This window comes from Mytilus galloprovincialis, chromosome 4 (genome assembly GCF_965363235.1).
Source record: "Mytilus galloprovincialis chromosome 4, xbMytGall1.hap1.1, whole genome shotgun sequence".
Lineage (NCBI taxonomy): Eukaryota > Metazoa > Mollusca > Bivalvia > Mytilida > Mytilidae > Mytilus > Mytilus galloprovincialis.
In genome coordinates this window covers 56451363-56470079 of record NC_134841.1, presented here as the reverse complement: position 1 = coordinate 56470079, position 18717 = coordinate 56451363, and the positions used below count along the sequence as shown (strand labels likewise).

The 18717-nt window shown below is 32.7% G+C and overlaps 1 protein-coding gene across 3 annotated transcripts in view; it reads right to left on the bottom strand.

Moving 5' to 3' along the window:
* Window positions 1-8582: 8582 nt before the first annotated feature.
* LOC143072495 (palmitoyltransferase ZDHHC16B-like) overlaps window positions 8583-18717 on the bottom strand; it is a 33551-nt gene continuing 23416 nt past the window's right edge. For all 3 annotated transcript variants that reach the window (XM_076247437.1, XM_076247436.1, XM_076247438.1), the window contains one exon: window positions 8583-15191. In XM_076247437.1, coding sequence (XP_076103552.1) covers window positions 15111-15191 — 81 coding nt within the window. In that variant the 3' untranslated portion in view covers window positions 8583-15110. The remainder of the gene's footprint in view (window positions 15192-18717) is intronic.

Sequence of the window (18717 nt, the reverse complement as noted above, 5' to 3'; positions counted from 1 at the left end):
TCAATATATGACCAAATTTTTTTTGATTTTTGCAGTTGTATAAAAACTATGCATGCCAAAACTGGAAATGAAGATCAGATTACAGGGACTAACAAGGGTAATTCTTGGTTTGCCGATCAAATACAATAAAAAACTAGATGTGTCAGGAATATGTCCCCGTGTCACAAAGTTGAAAAATCTGCAATTTCAATAATACATGTGGACACAAACATGATGGTAGTCTCACATATCAAAAATCAGCTCAAAATCTGGAGGTGTATAGAAAAATGTCCATATAACTGATTTTCAACAATTTTCAAAGTTGTAAACCCTTAATTTTGGCAAAAATTAGCGGAGTGGAACGAAACTTTAAATTTGATCTGTAACTCATCATGGTAGTCTCACATAAAAAAAATCAGCCCAATATCTGAAAGCATTTAGAATAAAGGTCTGTATATCTGATTTTCAAAAATTTATCAAAGTCCAAAGCCCGAAATTACAGCAAAGATTAGCCCAGCCTAATGAAAGTTAAGCTTGATCTTTAACTAATCATGCTTAAGAGGGATGCTTAATTTTTATATTACAACTAAATTTCCCCCCACAAAAGGTTGGCAAGGGGAGTTGACTCTAGAAATATCAGCTGAAAGTTTTTAGTGCATACTAATAGTACTTATAGAGGAATGATTGTGTGGATTAATAATGAATATTCTTGAATAATTCTTATATTTGTCAACAGGTCAGAGTAAACATTTTTGATTTTTTTTAATGGAAATTAAATGAGCTAAATTCATTTTAGTTAAAATTGTTGGGTACCCTGTAAGAAAAAAATACTCTTGCACACATAAATCATCAGTCTTGGTACCGTTTGTTTTATTTGACTGATTTTCACACACATTAAAATTGGCTGTGAATCGAGGCAGTAAAGTTCCATCTTTGGTGCCTTAAACACGTTTTATTTAACAATACCTTATTCATGTTAAGATATCTTTGTAATAGAGTCGGCCATTTTATTTTTTCTGACATCAACATGTTTACGTTTATTCAATCATTTTTTCATGTCGTGATGATTTTCTATATTATTTACAGAGACAGCAGTATAAAATTCACAGAAAAAGTTGTATTAAATTATTATAATCTTATAATGGAGTTGTACTGAACATATCTATGTCTTCTAGATTATGATATTTTTACCCACTCATAATTGTACTAAATTTAAATGGTTAGTCTCAGTTTTTATAAACTGCGTAACTATTTCATTGTCAATTCAATGTCAGTTTTTGTCACCATCTAAATTCTGAATTTTTTCTTCAAACTTTAAACACGTCTATATAACTTACTCTATAATTCTTGAAATTAAGAGAACGTGTTAAGTTTGGACATGCGTGACAAAATCATTTCATTAACCAATCAAATTAGCGAAAATTATGGGGCGTGTTTTATTGGTCTCTTCTGTAGATTTTCAGAATGTCTATTGGTGATTTTCAGAATGTCTATTGGTGATTTTCAGAATGTCTATTTCTTAAAGGAGAAAAGATGAATCTGGACCTTTCCTGGAAAAGCAAAAACAACATCAATTTTTTTTAGATATTATAAATGACCATTCATTAGGCAGCAACCATTTGATTTTCGGGGGGGGGGGGGCTATGGATTTTTTTTTCTGGACAAATTTTTTTTTTCGCCTTCCGGCGGCGAAAAACAATCTATTTTTTTGGCGAGAAGTCGAAAACAATTTCTTTCTTTCAATTTTAGCATTACATATAGTGGCAGCTGAGGGTGAATCAAACAATTGTTTTTTTCTCAGAATCAGAAACATATTATTTTTTCTCCCAAAACTGGAAACAAACTTTTTTTTCCAAAAAAATCCATAGCCTCCCCCCCTCCCCCGAAAATCAAATGGTTGCTGCCTTAGCACAAGTTGTAAACATACCAACTCGAAATGATATAATTTTAGATCTTGTGTTAACAAATTATCCAGCCATCATTGAAAAAACTGAAACCATGCCACCATTATAGGGGAGGGCGGGCAGACCATTATATTGTATGAGGAGGGGGGACAATACCTTTTTATGTTCACCTGTTTTGGCCCTTTTCAATTTGTTGTTAACTGTTATCTGAAATAAACTAAAGCTGTTAACTGTTTTCTACCCATTTTGTTAACTGTTATCAGTATTTCTGCAATTTTGTTAACTGTTTTTGCCAAAATCGAGGTGTCGTTAACATGTTAACGGACCCCCTATTGCCCTCCCTCTTGTATATTTAGAATGTTTCTATCATTAAAAAGGTGCCAATCCCAGCCACGTAAAGTAATAAAAATGCAAAATGGCAAAAGATATAAGTGCAACATTCTCAGTGTAACTCAAAAACGCAAACCTTTTAAACTTAACTTATAAATTATACAATCACGCTCTAGAAAAAGTCGACTCTACAAAATATTTAGGCCTCTTCGATCAAATTTAAAATGTGACAAACATATCGATAACATGACATCAAAAGCAAACCAGTCTCTTGGATTTATTCGTAGAAACCAAAAATAAGCTCACTATGATGCATATAAAGCTCTTGTCCGACCAGAATTAGAGAACTGCTCAACAATTTGGGAACCACATCAAAAACAGCAAATTTCACAGATCGAAAAATTTCAGAAAAGAGCAGCACACTTCTCATGCAACCATGCATTGTCGTTAAGGGAGCTACCATTTGATTTTTATGGGGGGCTAGGGTGAAATTTGAAAAAAATAGGCAGGATGACAATTTGCGTAAAAAAAGTCAGGATAACTAGTAAAAAAAAAGGCAGGACCGAATAGAGTAAAAAAAAAGGCAGGACAGAGATTACAACTAAAAAAAAAGCAGGACAAAATTTTTCATCCTAGCCCCCCCATAAAAATCAAATGGTAGCTCCCTAATGTTTGACATGTTGACGAGAGACGTCCCGTAAACGAGCATATAAAAATATACTGAGTAGTGAGTACATTCTAGATACATAATTTTAAGAACATGTTCATAGAAAATGGAATTCATTACAAAGGATTATACCCGTAATAAGAAATACTGGATCTGTCATAACTCGAATAAATCAAGCCCTTTCCGTGTCCGATTTTTTTTTTTTGCAAAGTGTCTCATCCTGCCTTTTTTTTTTTACTCAAAACTCCTGTCCTGCCTATTTTTTTAAAATTTCACCCTAGTCCCCCCCCCCCCCCCATAAAAATCAAATGGTAGCTCCCTTAGATCGTTGGTTTTCCTGTTCGAATTGTGTACGCTAATAATTTTGGGGTCCTTTAAAGCTTGCTGTTTGGTCTATCAAAGCCCTGTGTAATTTGTAAAAGGCCGTACTTTGACCTGTGTTTGTAATTATCCGGTTGAGAACAACCCTCCCTCAGACAAGGGGTCATTTTACTGATGTAGAAAAGAAAATAGAAATACCAAGGATTTGTATAGTTCTTCTATACAAAACCTTTGAACACTCAGAATTTTGTACTCAAAAAGAGGAGAGTTACATCATATTTTAAACAATTTTTTTCTAAAATATGAGTCCACTTATTTTGAATAATATTAAACTGTTCAAGTAAATGTGTTAACATGGTTAAAATCCAGGAATATTACTAAATTCTTGGACATGTTTTGACCATTTAATACCAGATAGATATATAATTCTATGACAAAATATGAGCCCTTTTGTACAAACAAATATATTATAACTTATATTGATTGATCCCTCATAAAACATGTAAAAGGGATATTTATAACATTGAGGGGTTGCCCCCATACTGATTATGATTTGGATGGAGAATTGTCTCATTGTGAATTGTCAGTCACACATACATAGACCAGATTTAATTATTTCTTGGTGAACAGGGAAAAAATACTTCAGAAATTAAAGAAAATTAATGTCAAAGTACAAGTGATAAATCAAGTTTTAATGTTGTCAAAACATATTATTTTATGTTTACAAAAAAAAGTTACAATCGCTCGCCTTTTCTTTTCAAGCTTCGCCTCAAAAATTTGCAAATTAAATATTTTTTATTCAAATTTTCAAATCGCTCGCTCGCCCCAAAAATCCGTAGAACAAGAAATTTAATTGGTGTGGTCTAACGACTGAATTATTCGGGTTAGATCTGTCAATGACCCGACTTATTTTAATATTTCATTTACTGATCTTTACTGTTACTGTTTTGTCCATTTTAATTCCTTGTTATCTGTTATAAGGCAGCAACCATTTGATTTTCTGGGGGGCTATGGTTTTTTTTGGAAAAAAAAGTTTGTTTCCAGTTTTTGGAGAAAAAAATAATTTGTTTTTGATTCTGAGAAAAAAAATTGTTTGTATCACCCTCAGCTGCCACTATATGTAATGCTAAAATTGAAAGAAAAAAATTGTTTTCGACTTGTCGCGAAAAAAATAGATTGAAAAAAAATTTGTCCAGAAAAAAAAAACCATAGCTCCCCCCAGAAAATCAAATGGTTGCTGCCTAATCTAATTTCTCTGTGTCAGTATAGTTTCTCACTTGCAACCTATAAATGTTGCCAAAGCATGCATAAATGGTCAAGGAGAGCCGTGGTGTAGTGGTTATAGTGCATCAGACTACTACACGGCCGACACTCGGCTAACCGAGAGATTGGTCGGTTAATCTATATTGAGTATGCGGCTATATCGGCGGTTGGTCTATTAATCGGGTTGGCTAAAGTCTGTTAATCAGGTGTTATCGAGAAAATCATTGAAAGTTCAGCATGTTTCATAGTATAACTTTCTAAATATATTTTCATCATAAAAAGTATTCATGTCTAACAAAACAATTCAATGTACTGAATTCAGTGGTGTAATTATTATTTTTCTAGCTTCGATGTACGATCTATAAAATGAAAAGGCGAGTTCCTCATCAATAAATTTATACACATTTTACACACATAAAATGTACACAAAATTACACATTGGTTAAATTTACTTGCATTCAATATTTTGAACATCGAAAAAAGAAAGGCATTATGTTTGTTAACCATATTGATATCATTGTGTGAAAAATCTACACAAAAATCTGTATTTTGGTGACATAAATCAATCTTTATTTAAAACCTGGTCTGTTAATGGGTCGGATGTAGAAAACTCGATCTGTTAAGAGTTATGAATGGCAATAAAAGTATAATTTTATTGCTATATTGGGTGTTATCAAATCAAATGAGTAGGCTCAAGACGAGCGGCTAAAATATACGAAAACACCACATGAGCAATGAAACATAGCATATACGGAAACAACACATGAAATTGAAAATTGATAAAAATGGTTTCGAAAAGTGTATTATTAAAGTAATATTAATTTCATCCAAGAATGATCGCATATGTCATGTTGATGCTGCTTAATTGTCATGCATGACACAAATTTGTCATCTACATTGGTAACCAATATATATAAATCAGAGATAAACGTCGTAATGTAACTAAACATCAGTAAGTAAAATATATTGGGATGACAAAATATGAAAAGAAAGAAAGAATAATGAGTAAGATAAACAAAATGTAGAAAAAATGACATAACAATTTAAAGACTACAGAAATCAACAAAACCCCCAATCCGGACCCTCATGGTATACACGAGAATCTGGATGGAAACGCAGAATATAGAATAATATATAAGGACAGTAGAGAGTGGTACATTGCTAAAAACGAGAGAAAAATAATACTTGTTTAAGAATACACACATGAAACACCGATGGCTGTTGAAACAGTAACGGATTGCAATGTACTTATATTGGTGACAAATTCTAGAAGTTTACATGCGGACAACTATGGTAGCAGGTTAATGCCATTTTGCGTTTTAGCGCTTTAGCGTTTTCGCCTTACACATTCTACATGGCGGAAACGCGAAATTGCGAAGTCAAAAACGCGAAAATGCGAAACCGATTTCTCGTTTTCGACTTCGCGTTTTCGCGTTTTCGACTTTGCGATTTCGCCTTTTCGCTATTTCACGTTTTCGCCCTATAGAATATGAAAGGCGAAATCGCGATAACGCGAAATGGACTTCACCGGCCACCATAGACAACTGTAGTTCTCCTCTGCACTTATGTAGAAAGGAACTAAACGGAATAAAATTAATTGAAACTTAAAATAACCAAATGTAGCTGCATTCGCTCCTTTCCGTTTACTTCTTTAGAGTGATTTGTAAACAACATATGATTATTAAGTAATAGAAGAAAAGAACCAATTGGATGATGCTGACGAATTAGGGTTTAACGTCCAGTGACAAATATCATGTTCATATGTGAACGAGAACACGTTAAATGTACCCTGTGTTGTATTAGAAAGACACTTTCAGTCGGAATTGACAACGTGCTACTTCAAACAGACACCAAAATTAAGGCTGATTGAAAACGTCAATAAAAAATTCATGCATATTCTAGAGGCCAATACATATCACGCTATATTGAAGTGACACACCCTTCAATAATTACATTAGATGTATGTTTCATTATGATACTTTATTCTGATTGGCTAACGTGTTATTCCGTAAGCAATTGCATTGCTCAATAAAACTTTTCATTCATGATAACACGTGGTCGCACAATAAAGTGCACAGGTGAATTAAATAAAACAATAATAAAATTCGTTTTTTCATGATCATTGCTAAAAAAATGTAATTATAAGTATTGAATGCTTCTTTTTGTAACTTCATAAGGTTGTAAAAGCGTTGACCGTGCGCACATTTTAGTATGAAGCGCTTCCGCGCTTCATACAAAATGTACTTCGGTCAACGCTTTTACACCCCAATGAAGTTACAAAAAGAAGCATTCAATTCTTAAATAAAATGCAAAGAAAGTCAAAATAAAAATGCTCTTTCTAGGATACTGTGGCACCGTATTGTCATTTGTGTTTACTCAGGAACATCTCATTCTTAAATTTGTCGTGGCTAAATAACTCTTAACTGACACAATTTCAATTGTCCAACCCATTAACAGACTTTATTCCCATAATTTTCACTAAAACATGGTATTATTCACGTTATTTTACTATTATGAAATATTTACCAATGTCAATTTATTTTTTAGAACCACAGTACTATTTTTTGTCCTTTAAATGATATCTAAATTTGTTTGTTTCGCCTTTTATTCAAAAAATTGCTATGCATATAAGCATAAATACTACATACTTGCGCGACGCCTTTTAGTTTACTGAAAACTGCGCAGACTAAAAATTGTTTTTACAAATGCAAAATGTTCTATGATAGATATCATTTTGTCAGACACTTTTCTTTTTTTGATTTGGTTCTTATAACATGCCAAAAATCTGTATATTTAATAGAGTTTAACATTAAATTAAGCGTTTTACTCTTAACAGACGTATAACCAACCCAATTAACAGACCAATCGCCCATATAGCCGCATACTCAATATAGATTAACCGACCAATCTCTCGGTTAGCCGAGTGTCGGCCGTGTACTATCACAAAGGTTCATGGTTAGATCCCCGACTGAATTTTCGACACCATTTGCGAGTAAGGTCTTCAGAACCGATTATAGTCCTCCAGAAGAGGACGATAAATGGTTGACCCATATTAAAAGAGAGCAATATCTCTTGCACGTAAAAGACACCCTTATAGATTTCGAAAAAGAGCATGCCGCTACAAGGCAGAACTCGCACTCACAAAGTGGAAAGGGATTGATACAAGTAGTAATAAAAGATGGACGAAAGATACCAGAGGGAGAGTCAAACTCATAGATAGAAAATAAACTGACAACGCCATGGCTAAAAATAAAAAGACAAACAGACAAATAATAGTACAGAAACACAACATAGAAAACTAAAGACTAAGCAACACCAACCCCACCAAAAACTTAGGGTGATCTCAGGTAACTTATTTCCAAATCCACTATTAATAATTATGTTTAAACTAAACGGTAAAGGTCACCCCGAATACATTCGATTGACTAATAGAAATACAACACCAGCTATCCAGCAACCATTGACATAGCATTCACTTGAATTTATTTTATATGGAGGGTCAACTTTTGTACTCCGGATTATCTCTATTCTATTTGTGTTCAGTCCCATTTTTCTCGTGAATATATAGAGGAAGTCTTAATGAATAAAAGCTCACAGATTTCTTGTTAATTATGGAAATTGTAGATTGTTAGGGGTGGATTGAGACGGTTTTAGCTTGAAACTTTAATTTCTCTCTAATTTTACCACAAAATATTTCTCGACACGCTTTGCTTGGCAAGATATCTACATTGCACCCATTCTAGGAGAATATTTCAATAATTACGATAATTTAATTCATTTTTTTTTAGACCTGCTCCGCTCAGGGAGCATTTAAATTTGCACCCACCATTACATTAAATCCTGGATCCGCCCCTGATTATAAAGGGACATAACTCAGAAAAGTAAAAGTGATGCCTTTTTGTGGTAATTTTTCCATTTGTAAAGTTTTTAGAGAATGGAAACCAATTTTGGGACATGCATACTACGTGTATTTATATACAGATGTAGGGATGGATATAAAGACAAGGGGGGCAGGGGTTACATAAAAAGCAAATGTCGCTGCAGTCGCCAATACCAGTTAAGCATCTCTGCAACCTCTGTTTTCACCTGATCCAGGGAATACAAAAATAAAACTCGAAATAAAACAACAATTTATTTAGATAAAATTGAATTTTTAAGGATGTTTGCTTGTCATGTTTTGTAATTTTTGTCAGATTTTAGAAATCCTCTGGTTTTATCCATTTGAATGCCTTAAAAAACAAGAGGCTCTCAAGAGCCTGAATCGCTCACCTTAATTCTTTTGGTTAAATCTCTCATCAATGATTATTTTGGCTTTTCAATTTATTTAAATGTTTTTTGGATCGTCCTATTTTCTTCAAAAGCCAAAAAAAATAATCATTTTCTCCTATGTTCTATTTTAGCCATAGGAGCTATGTTTCTTGACATACAAGGAAATAAAATATAAAATTTATACTAGATACTCTGAAACTCATTTAGCCTAAGTTTGGCTGAAATTGATACAGCAGTTTCAAAGGAAAAGATTTTTTAAAGTAAGTCAACATGATGAACAAATTGTGAAAAAAGTCTTTAAAGTGCAATAACTCCTTAAGGGGTCAATTGACAATTTTGGTCAAATTGACTTAATTGAAGATCTTACTTTGCTGAACATTATTGCTGTTTACAGTTTATTTCTATCTATAATTATATTCAAGATAATAAACCAAAAACAGCAAAATTTCCTTAAAATTATCAATTCAGGGGCAGCAACCCAACAACAGGTTGTCTGATTCATCTGAAAATTTCAGGGCAGATAGATCTTGACCTGATAAACAATATTACCCAATGTCAGATTTGCTCTAAATGCTTTGGTTTTTGAGTTATAAGCCAAAAACTGCATTTGACCCCTATGTTCTATTTTTAGCAATGGCGACCATGTTTGTTGATAGATCATAACTTCGGATACAATTTACAAACTAGATACCCTAAGGAACATTCAGTTAAAGTTTGGAAGTATTTGGCCCAGTAGTTTCAGAGGAGAAGATTTTTGTAAAAGATTACTAAGATTTACGAAAAATGGTTAAAAATTGACTATAAAGGGCAATAACTCCTAAAGGGGTCAACTGACCATTTCCGTCATGTTGACTTATTTGTAAATCTTACTTTGCTGAACATTATTGCTGTTTACAGTTTATCTCTATCTATAATAATATTCAAGATAATAACCAAAAACAGCAAAATTTCTTTAAAATTACCAATTCAGGGGCAGTAACCCAACAACAGGTTGTCTGATTCATCTGAAAATTTCAGGGCAGATAGATCTTGACCTGATAAACAATATTATCCCATGTCAGATTTGCTCTAAATGCTTTGGTTTTTGAGTTATAAGCCAAAAACTGCATTTGACCCCTATGTTTTATTTTTAGCAATGGCGACCATGTTTGTTGATAGATCACAACTTCGGATACAATTTACAAACTAGATACCCTAAGGAACATTCAGTTAAAGTTTGGAAGTATTTGGCCCAGTAGTTTCAGAGGAGAAGATTTTTGTAAAAGATTACTAAGATTTACGAAAAATGGTTAAAAATTGACTATAAAGGGCAATAACTCCTAAAGGGGTCAACTGACCATTTCCGTCATGTTGACTTATTTGTAAATCTTACTTTGCTGAACATTATTCCTGTTTACAGTTTATCTCTATCTATAATAATATTCAAGATAATAACCAAAAACAGCAAAATTTCCTTAAAATTACCAATTCAGGGGCAGCAACCCAACAACAGGTTGTCTGATTCATCTGAAAATTTCAGGGCAGATAGATCTTGACCTGATAAACAATATTACCCAATGTCAGATTTGCTCTAAATGCTTTGGTTTTTGAGTTATAAGCCAAAAACTGCATTTGACCCCTATGTTCTATTTTTAGCAATGGCGACCATGTTTGTTGATAGATCATAACTTCGGATACAATTTACAAACTAGATACCCTAAGGTACATTCAATTAAAGTTTGGAAGTATTTGGCCCAGTAGTTTCAGAGGAGAAGATTTTTGTAAAAGATTACTAAGATTTACGAAAAATGGTTAAAAATTGACTATAAAGGGCAATAACTCCTAAAGGGGTCAACTGACCAATTCCGTCATATTGACTTATTTGTAAATCTTACTTTGTTGAACATTATTCCTGTTTACAGTTTATCTCTATCTATAATAATATTCAAGATAATAACCAAAAACAGCAAAATTTCCTTAAAATTACCAATTCAGGGGCAGCCACCCAACAACGGGTTGTCTGATTCATCTGAAAATTTCAGGGCAGATAGATCTTGACCTGATAAACAATATTACCCCATGTCAGATTGCTCTAAATGCTTTGGTTTTTGAGTTATAAGCCAAAAACTGTATTTGACCCCTATGTTCTATTTTTAGCAATGGCGACCATGTTTGTTGATAGATCAAAACTTCGGATACAATTTATAAATTAGATACCCTAAGGAACATTCAGTTAAAGTTTGAAAGTATTTGGCCCAGTAGTTTCACAGGAGAAGATTCTTGAAATAGTTTACGACGACAGACGACGGACGACGACGGACGCCAAGTGATGGCATAAGCTCACTTGTCCCTTCGGGACAGGTGAGCTAAAAATGCCAATGAACCCCCATTTTTCTTTATATATATCTTTATAAAAGAGAGAGATTTATATCACATGGCACAATTATATTCATGTGTATAGAATTGTAATTCTACATAATTTTCTAACTAAAATGCCCATCTAAAAACAGAAACATACAATCGATGATTTGTTCACTATGATGTGATGCATCCATGAAGCAATGTCAACAAGCATACACAATGGGTAAAACATGTTTTCACAACCATTACACAAGGATAAGAAGAAAATATATAAGAAGTTCAATTTTTACATGATTATGGAAAAAATAGTCTGAATAATAGCATTAATTGATCATATTTAAATGTATCCTGTCTTTGTTTGTCCAATATATGAGTTGACATTCATGACTGGCTAAAAATTTAAACTGGAATTTTTCTGTTAACAAAAATGCATACTATATTCATGACAAATTTCACCCTTCTTGAGTAAAAAATGGAATTCTATAATTTAAAAAGCACTAACCAAAAATCAAGAGATCAATACCAAGATCATAAAAAAAGAAAGCAAGTTTGCTAACATATCCTAACCAGGTGCTCCCCAGGGCGCAGCTTTATACGCCCGCAGATGTGGAACCCTGAACAATTGGGGCAAGTATGGACACAACATTAAAGCTTGATACAGCTCTGAATTTGGATTGTGATCAAATTTTTGACATAATATGAGTTTCTGACACAAAACAAATGTCAAAATCTTACAAATCTATTGCACAATATTGTGCAATTAAAGATTTCTTCTTCAAACTTTTAAAAAATTTGGAATTTGAGAAATTTGGAAAAAAATTAATTGAAAACTACTACCCTTTTTTGCAATTAGTCAAAAACCTGACATTCCTTTATACATAATTTACAAGAAGAGTAAGGGAGGTATATCTGAACATACCTGATACATTGTATGTTAAATGCTTTTGAATTACCTCCCTTACACTGATTTAAATTGTCTTAATTGTCCATTGACTAGAAAAACCTTGTGTTTCCCCCCTAATTCCAAAACATTTTGAGCCATAACCCCCCAAAGTCAATACTAACCATCCCTTCATGGTATGGAAACTTGTGGAATAATTTCAGAAAGATTCATACACTTAAACACAAGTTATCGTTTGAAAACTGCAAAAATGCTCATTTTGGGCCCCTTTTTGGCCTCTAATTACTTAACTATTGGGACCAAAATTGATCCCAACCTTCCTTTAGAGGTGTTAAATCTTCTGGTAAAAATTTATAGAGATTCATTCACTAAAACTTCACTAAAGTTATTGTCCGGAAACTAAATATGTCTTCGGACGACGACATGATAGCATTATATGACGCAAAAATTTTTTGGCGATGTATAAAAACATGAAGAAACAGATATTACAGCTGCATTTATTTCTCCCTTCTATACAGCTATATTTCAAAATATTAGAAAAGCTTGCAAAGCCTCTTACAGTCTTTTACTAAGCTTCATTAAAATGCAATACATGTATATCAAAGTTAAGGTTGGTGTTAAATTTTGTAATTTTTAAAGAATATGCAAACTGATAAGAAATACATTTGAACATATACAAATTATTTTCATACTATTAATATACATATGAGTATGGTAAAGCCTAGAATCATAAATAAATGTTATACAAATACATGTATCTAAACTTTTCCACACTTTCAAGTTAAAACAAAATAAGTGTCAAGGAACATACAATATTGCACAGAAGTGTGTGAGTTCAGCATGAAATAAGCAATCATATATGTTTAATTTTTGCACTCTATAGCTATATGTTACACAAACTATTTCATGTGACATTTAATTGAAATGATATACTTTACATAGGAAGACCCAAACAAAAGATTTTTTTTACATAAAACAATAAATTCTAGTTCATCACCTGAGGTATCTGACACAATGCACAAGAACACACAAGCACAAAAGTCCTGTAGAAATGTTATAATGTAAAGGCATGAATATAAAACATGGATCAATCTGAACAATTATTGTGAACCCAATGATACTTTTCCACAGATTAACCTGCAAGTTACCTGTTTATTTAAACTTTTTTAAGTAACTGTCCCATCTAACAAATAGTTCACTGTGTAGTTAATTCACTGGGACCTTTAAATTTCTTCTAGGAGAAATCTATCACTCACAAATTAATTTACCTGAACGAAAAATTGAACTGTCAATGATGAAAATACATGTACAAATACTAAATAAGGACTCATTGAAATTGCATGTAGTGTTGTATTTATTCAATATCAATATAACATTTTTAATTGTTTCAATATAAACACTGTTTCAAAAACTAAAAGTTGATTTCTGATCAAATTTTTAATACTTTACCTATTTTAAAGTTTGCTTTTTTGTGTTTGACAAATAATAACTTTAAAATAAAGGAGTAGGTTCAGTAAGACCCCTTCTTGGCCCCAAAATATAGCAGTTTTACAAAAGTGTGAAAATGTTATCTTTCAGCTATTTATTGGAAAGTAAAATGCTTCAGCTACATAAATATGGGCTATTTTTGATAATACAATGCACATATATCGGGTACTAATCTCATTAAGTCATGCTAAATTACTAAAATCTTCATAATTTTAGCATTGTAGTCAAATTTTAGACAGTTTCTGTCTTAAATGAAAGTGGCCGCATTTGTGTTCATTATAATATTGAATTGTAAGTTGTATTTGATGATAATACAAAACATATATAAAGGTTGAAGATGAACACATATGCAGCCACTTTCATTTTTGACAAAAAACATCTGAAAAGAGACGTTTTTTTGGCATATTTGATAGATTTTTCATATTTATAATATATAAGCTTGAATCCGAGCGTTTTAATGACTGAATCAAATAAAATCTTTCACATAAACGAATCGAATCAAGTGAAATAGACATTTAAGTGTTTAAAAAGAGTCCAAAATCTGTCGTTAGATGAACCTGAAATTTGAGGCCAAAATCTGCCCTTACCGGCACTACTCCTTTGTTTAAATTAAGGTCTTGATAAATGTATTCTATAACTGAACATATACAAAACATGCAAATGCTTTGGAACAATACCAAATTTTTTGTCAGAAATAAAGTTTTTATGATTAGATCCATGTTTATATTGAACAGATTGAAAATGTATTATTGAAATTGAATAAATACAATCATGCATGCAGTTTATGCAAGTTTCTAAAAGTATTTCAATAAAAAAAGAAGATAATTTTTTGGTCAGGTAAACTAATCAAAAAGGTCAAAGTGAAACTAGATGTGTCGAAACATCACGAATGGCCCTGTCTCAAAAAACTGAAAAATCTGCTATTTCAACAACAGATGTGGACACAAACATGATGGTAGTCTCATATATCAAAAATCACATCAAAATTTGAAGGAGTATAGAAAAAAGTCTGTGTAAAAAAAATATGATTTTCAACAATTTTCAGTCTTAAAAAGCCTTAATTTGGACAAAAATCAGCGGAACGGAACTAAACTTCAACTTGATCTGTTACTTATCATGGTTAACTGACATTCCAAAAATAAGCCCAAAGTCCAAAGCCTGTAATTTTGGCAAAAATTAGCTGAGTGGAACGTAACTTAAACTTGATCTGTAACTCATCATGGTTTACTCACATACCAAAAATCAGCCCAATATCTGAAGGCGTATAGAAAAAAAGTCTGTATAATGGTTTGTTGAGGAATGACAGAATGATGGACAAGGGTAAAACTATAAGGCACTGACAACTTTGTTGCGGGGCCATAAAATCTACACAGAGAACAATTGCTTTTGTAGTTATTCAATAGGACAAGAGAATAGACAAAAGTTTAGATACCCTGGTCAAGAGCAGACGACTCTGTGGAAAACTTTCATTTGGTTCGCAATAAAATAAACAATAATGGAATAAATTTGATCACAAACAGTTCATAAATGACATATATTAATATATCTATGGTCTTTGATAAAATTGGTTTATAAATATTGTCATTCATATTTGCCTTGATACAGTTTTTGTCATAAGAGCTGCAATATTCCTTTCTTTCTGTCATATTTATATTGAGCTTTTGGCCATCGTAATCCATCTCCTTCTGGTGGATGAGTAGATGGTAATAATATATGCCTCCATATTGTTCTGTCAAATAAATCAAATACAGCAGGTTAGAACCAATAGGTTTTGACATATTCTGCATACATGCCTATAGAACCTTTTTACTTTTTGAACATTTAAATTCATGACTCATCTTTACACATGAAATCTGTGAAAATTAGCATCCCCCAAAAAATTATGAATCCCAGTCAATCTGTTTTATAGATGACTTAGTAATAAACAAATCAAAACGTTTCCATAACTTAAAATGAATTTAAAAATTTAAAAAGACTTCACAAATAAATACTGAAAATGTTCAAGAAATTTGTTTTTCTAAATTATTGCATCATATGTTCTATAGAAAATTAATTTCAATTGTTCGGTAAGCTGCAATGATGTAAAAACATTGATAAAATGTAAGTTTTCTTTAAAAAAGAATAACATATTTCTTTAGTTAGCCTTTTCATCTAAATTTGGGTTTTTAATGTAAAATTAGAATGGAAGGTAAAAAGCCTTTGTGAGACCTCGAAATTGAAAGTATTATCCTTTTCCTTTATCAAAATATTGTTAATCAATTAAAAATCATCAAACAAATAATCTTGCTTTGGAACTGGTTGTTATCAAAGGGAAACAATTCAATCTCAATCTCAATGTGTTTAAATCCCAGGAGAGATAAATCTTGTTACACGAAGGGGTAGCTCATCCACTATAGTCTATTTTTAAAACATCTTTTAGATATTTATTTTGCTTTACCAAATTGTTTTATAATTAATTCCTCACTTTGGGCTTGCAAAGTAAACTTTATTAAAAATCCTGAGAATGTATTTGCTATGCAATTTTTGTGGTTTTGTGAAAAGATCGTTTGAATTGTGTGCATTGATGCCATATAGTTGATAGTAACAAATAGGCATGGGAGTTCAAAAACGAGATGTGTGAAAAACTAGAGGCTCTAAAGAGCCTGTGTCGCTCACCTTGGTCTATGTGCATATTAAACAAAGGACACAAATGGATTCATGACAAAATTGTATTTTGGTGATGGTGATGTGTTTGAAGTTCTTACTTTACTGAACGATTTTGCTTCTTACAATTATATCTATCATGAACTTTGCCCATTAGTAACAGAGAACTATATTTGGTAAAAATTTACATAAATTTACCAAATTAATGAAAATTGTTAAAAATTGACTATAAAGGGCAATAACTCCTTAAGGGGTCAATTGACCATTTAGGTCATGTTGACTTATTTGTAGATCTTACTTTGCTGAACATTATTGCTGTTTACAGTTTATCGCTATCTATAATAGTATTCAAGATAACCAAAAACGGCAAAATTTCTTTAAAAATTACCAATTGGAGGGCAGCAACCCAACAACCAGTTGTCCAATTCATCTGAAAAATTCAGGGCAGATAGATATTGACTTGATTAACAATTTAACTTCTTGTCAGATTTGCTCTAGATGCTTTGGTTTCATAGTTATAAGCAAAAAACTGCATTTTACCCCTATGTTCTATTTTTAGCCGTGGCGGCCATCTTGGTTGAATGGCCAGGTCATCGGACACATTTTTCAAACTAGATACCCCAAAGATGATTGTGGCCTAGTAGTTTCAGTGGAGATTTTGTAAAAGATTACTTAGATTTATGAAAAATGGTTAAAGATTGACTATAAAGGGCAATAACTCCTAAAGGGGTCAACTGACCATTTTGGTCATGTTGACTTATTTGTAGATCTTACTTTGCTGAACATTATTGCTGTTTACAATTTATCTCTATCTATAATAATATTCAAGATAATAACCAAAAACAGCAAAATTTCCTCAAAATTACCAATTCAGGGGCAGCAACCCAACAACCGATTGACCGATTCATCTGAAAATTTCAGGGCAGATAGTTCTTGACCTGATAAACATTTTTATCCCATGTCAGATTTCCTCAAAATGCTTTGGTTTTTGAGTTATAAGCCAAAAACTGCATTTTACCCCTATGTTCTATTTTTACAGTGGCGGCCATCTTGGTTGGTTGACCAGGTCACGCCACACATTTTTTTTTAAACTAGATACCCCAAAGATGATTGTGGCCAAGTTTGGATTAATTTGGCCAAGTAGTTTCAGAGGAGAAGATTTTTGTAAAAGATTACTTTAATTTACGAAAAATGGTTAAAAATTGACTATAAAGGGCAATAACTCCTAAACGGGTCAACTGACCATTTTGGTCATGTTGACTTATTTGTAGATCTTACTTTGCTGAACATTATTGCTGTTTACAGTTTATCTCTATCTATAATAATATTCAAGATAATAACCAAAAACAGCAAAATTTCCTCAAAATTACCAATTCAGGGGCAGCAACCCAACAACCGATTGACCGATTCATCTGAAAATTTTAGAGCAGATAGATCTTGACCTGATAAACATTTTTATCCCAGTCAGATTTCCTCAAAATGCTTTGGTTTTTGAGTTATAAGCCAAAAACTGCATTTTACCCCTTTGTTCTATTTTTAGCCGTGGCGGCCATCTTGGTTGGTTGACCAGGTCACACCACACATTTTTTCAACTAGATACCCCAAAGATGATTGTGGCCAAGTTTGGATTAATTTGGCCAAGTAGTTTCAGAGGAGAAGATTTTTGTAAAAGATTACTTTAATTAACGAAAAATGGTTAAAAATTGACTATAAAGGGCAATAACTCCTAAACGGGTCAACTGACCATTTTGGTCATGTTGACTTATTTGTAGATCTTACTTTGCTGAACATTATTGCTGTTTACAGTTTATCTCTAACTATAATAATATTCAAGATAATAACCAAAAACAGCAAAATTTCTTCAAAATTACCAATTCAGGGGCAGCAACCCAACAACCGATTGACCGATTCATCTGAAAATTTCAGGGCAGATAGATCTTGACCTGATAAACATTTTTACCCCATGTCAGATTTGCTCTAAATGCTTTGGTTTTTGAGTTATAAGCCAAAAACTGCATTTTACCCCTATGTTCTATTTTTAGCCGTGGCGGCCATCTTGGTTGGTTGACCGGGTCACGCCACACATTTTTTAAACTAGATACCCCAATGATGATTGTGGCTAAGTTTGGTTTGATTTGGCCCAGTAGTTTCAGAGGAGAAGATTTTTGTAAAAGTTAACGACGACGGACGACGACGACGGACGACGGACGACGGACGACGACGGACGACGGACGCCAAGTGATGAGAAAAGCTCACTTGGCCCTTCGGGCCAGGTGAGCTAAAAATTGCCATTTATATTAAAGCAAAAAAACCTGACTCATAATTTTTGCATATAGGAGACAAATCAGGTTGTTTAATATAATTTGTTGAATGATGGGTTGTTAATTGGTGCGAGTCATTGGGACACTTTAAAGGGGTTGGACAGAATTATGGGAACTGTGGAATAAGAGGACTAGAAATGAGAATTTGATGGATGAAAGCTTGAGGCAGGGTGGTCTTAATCGTGAGAAAAGTTTGATAAAACAGGGATAATTCTTGTTGATGAAAAAATAAGAGTGCAGAGGAACAGAATATGGAGTGAAGTAGGAGTTTGGGGAGGGAACGGGGAATCA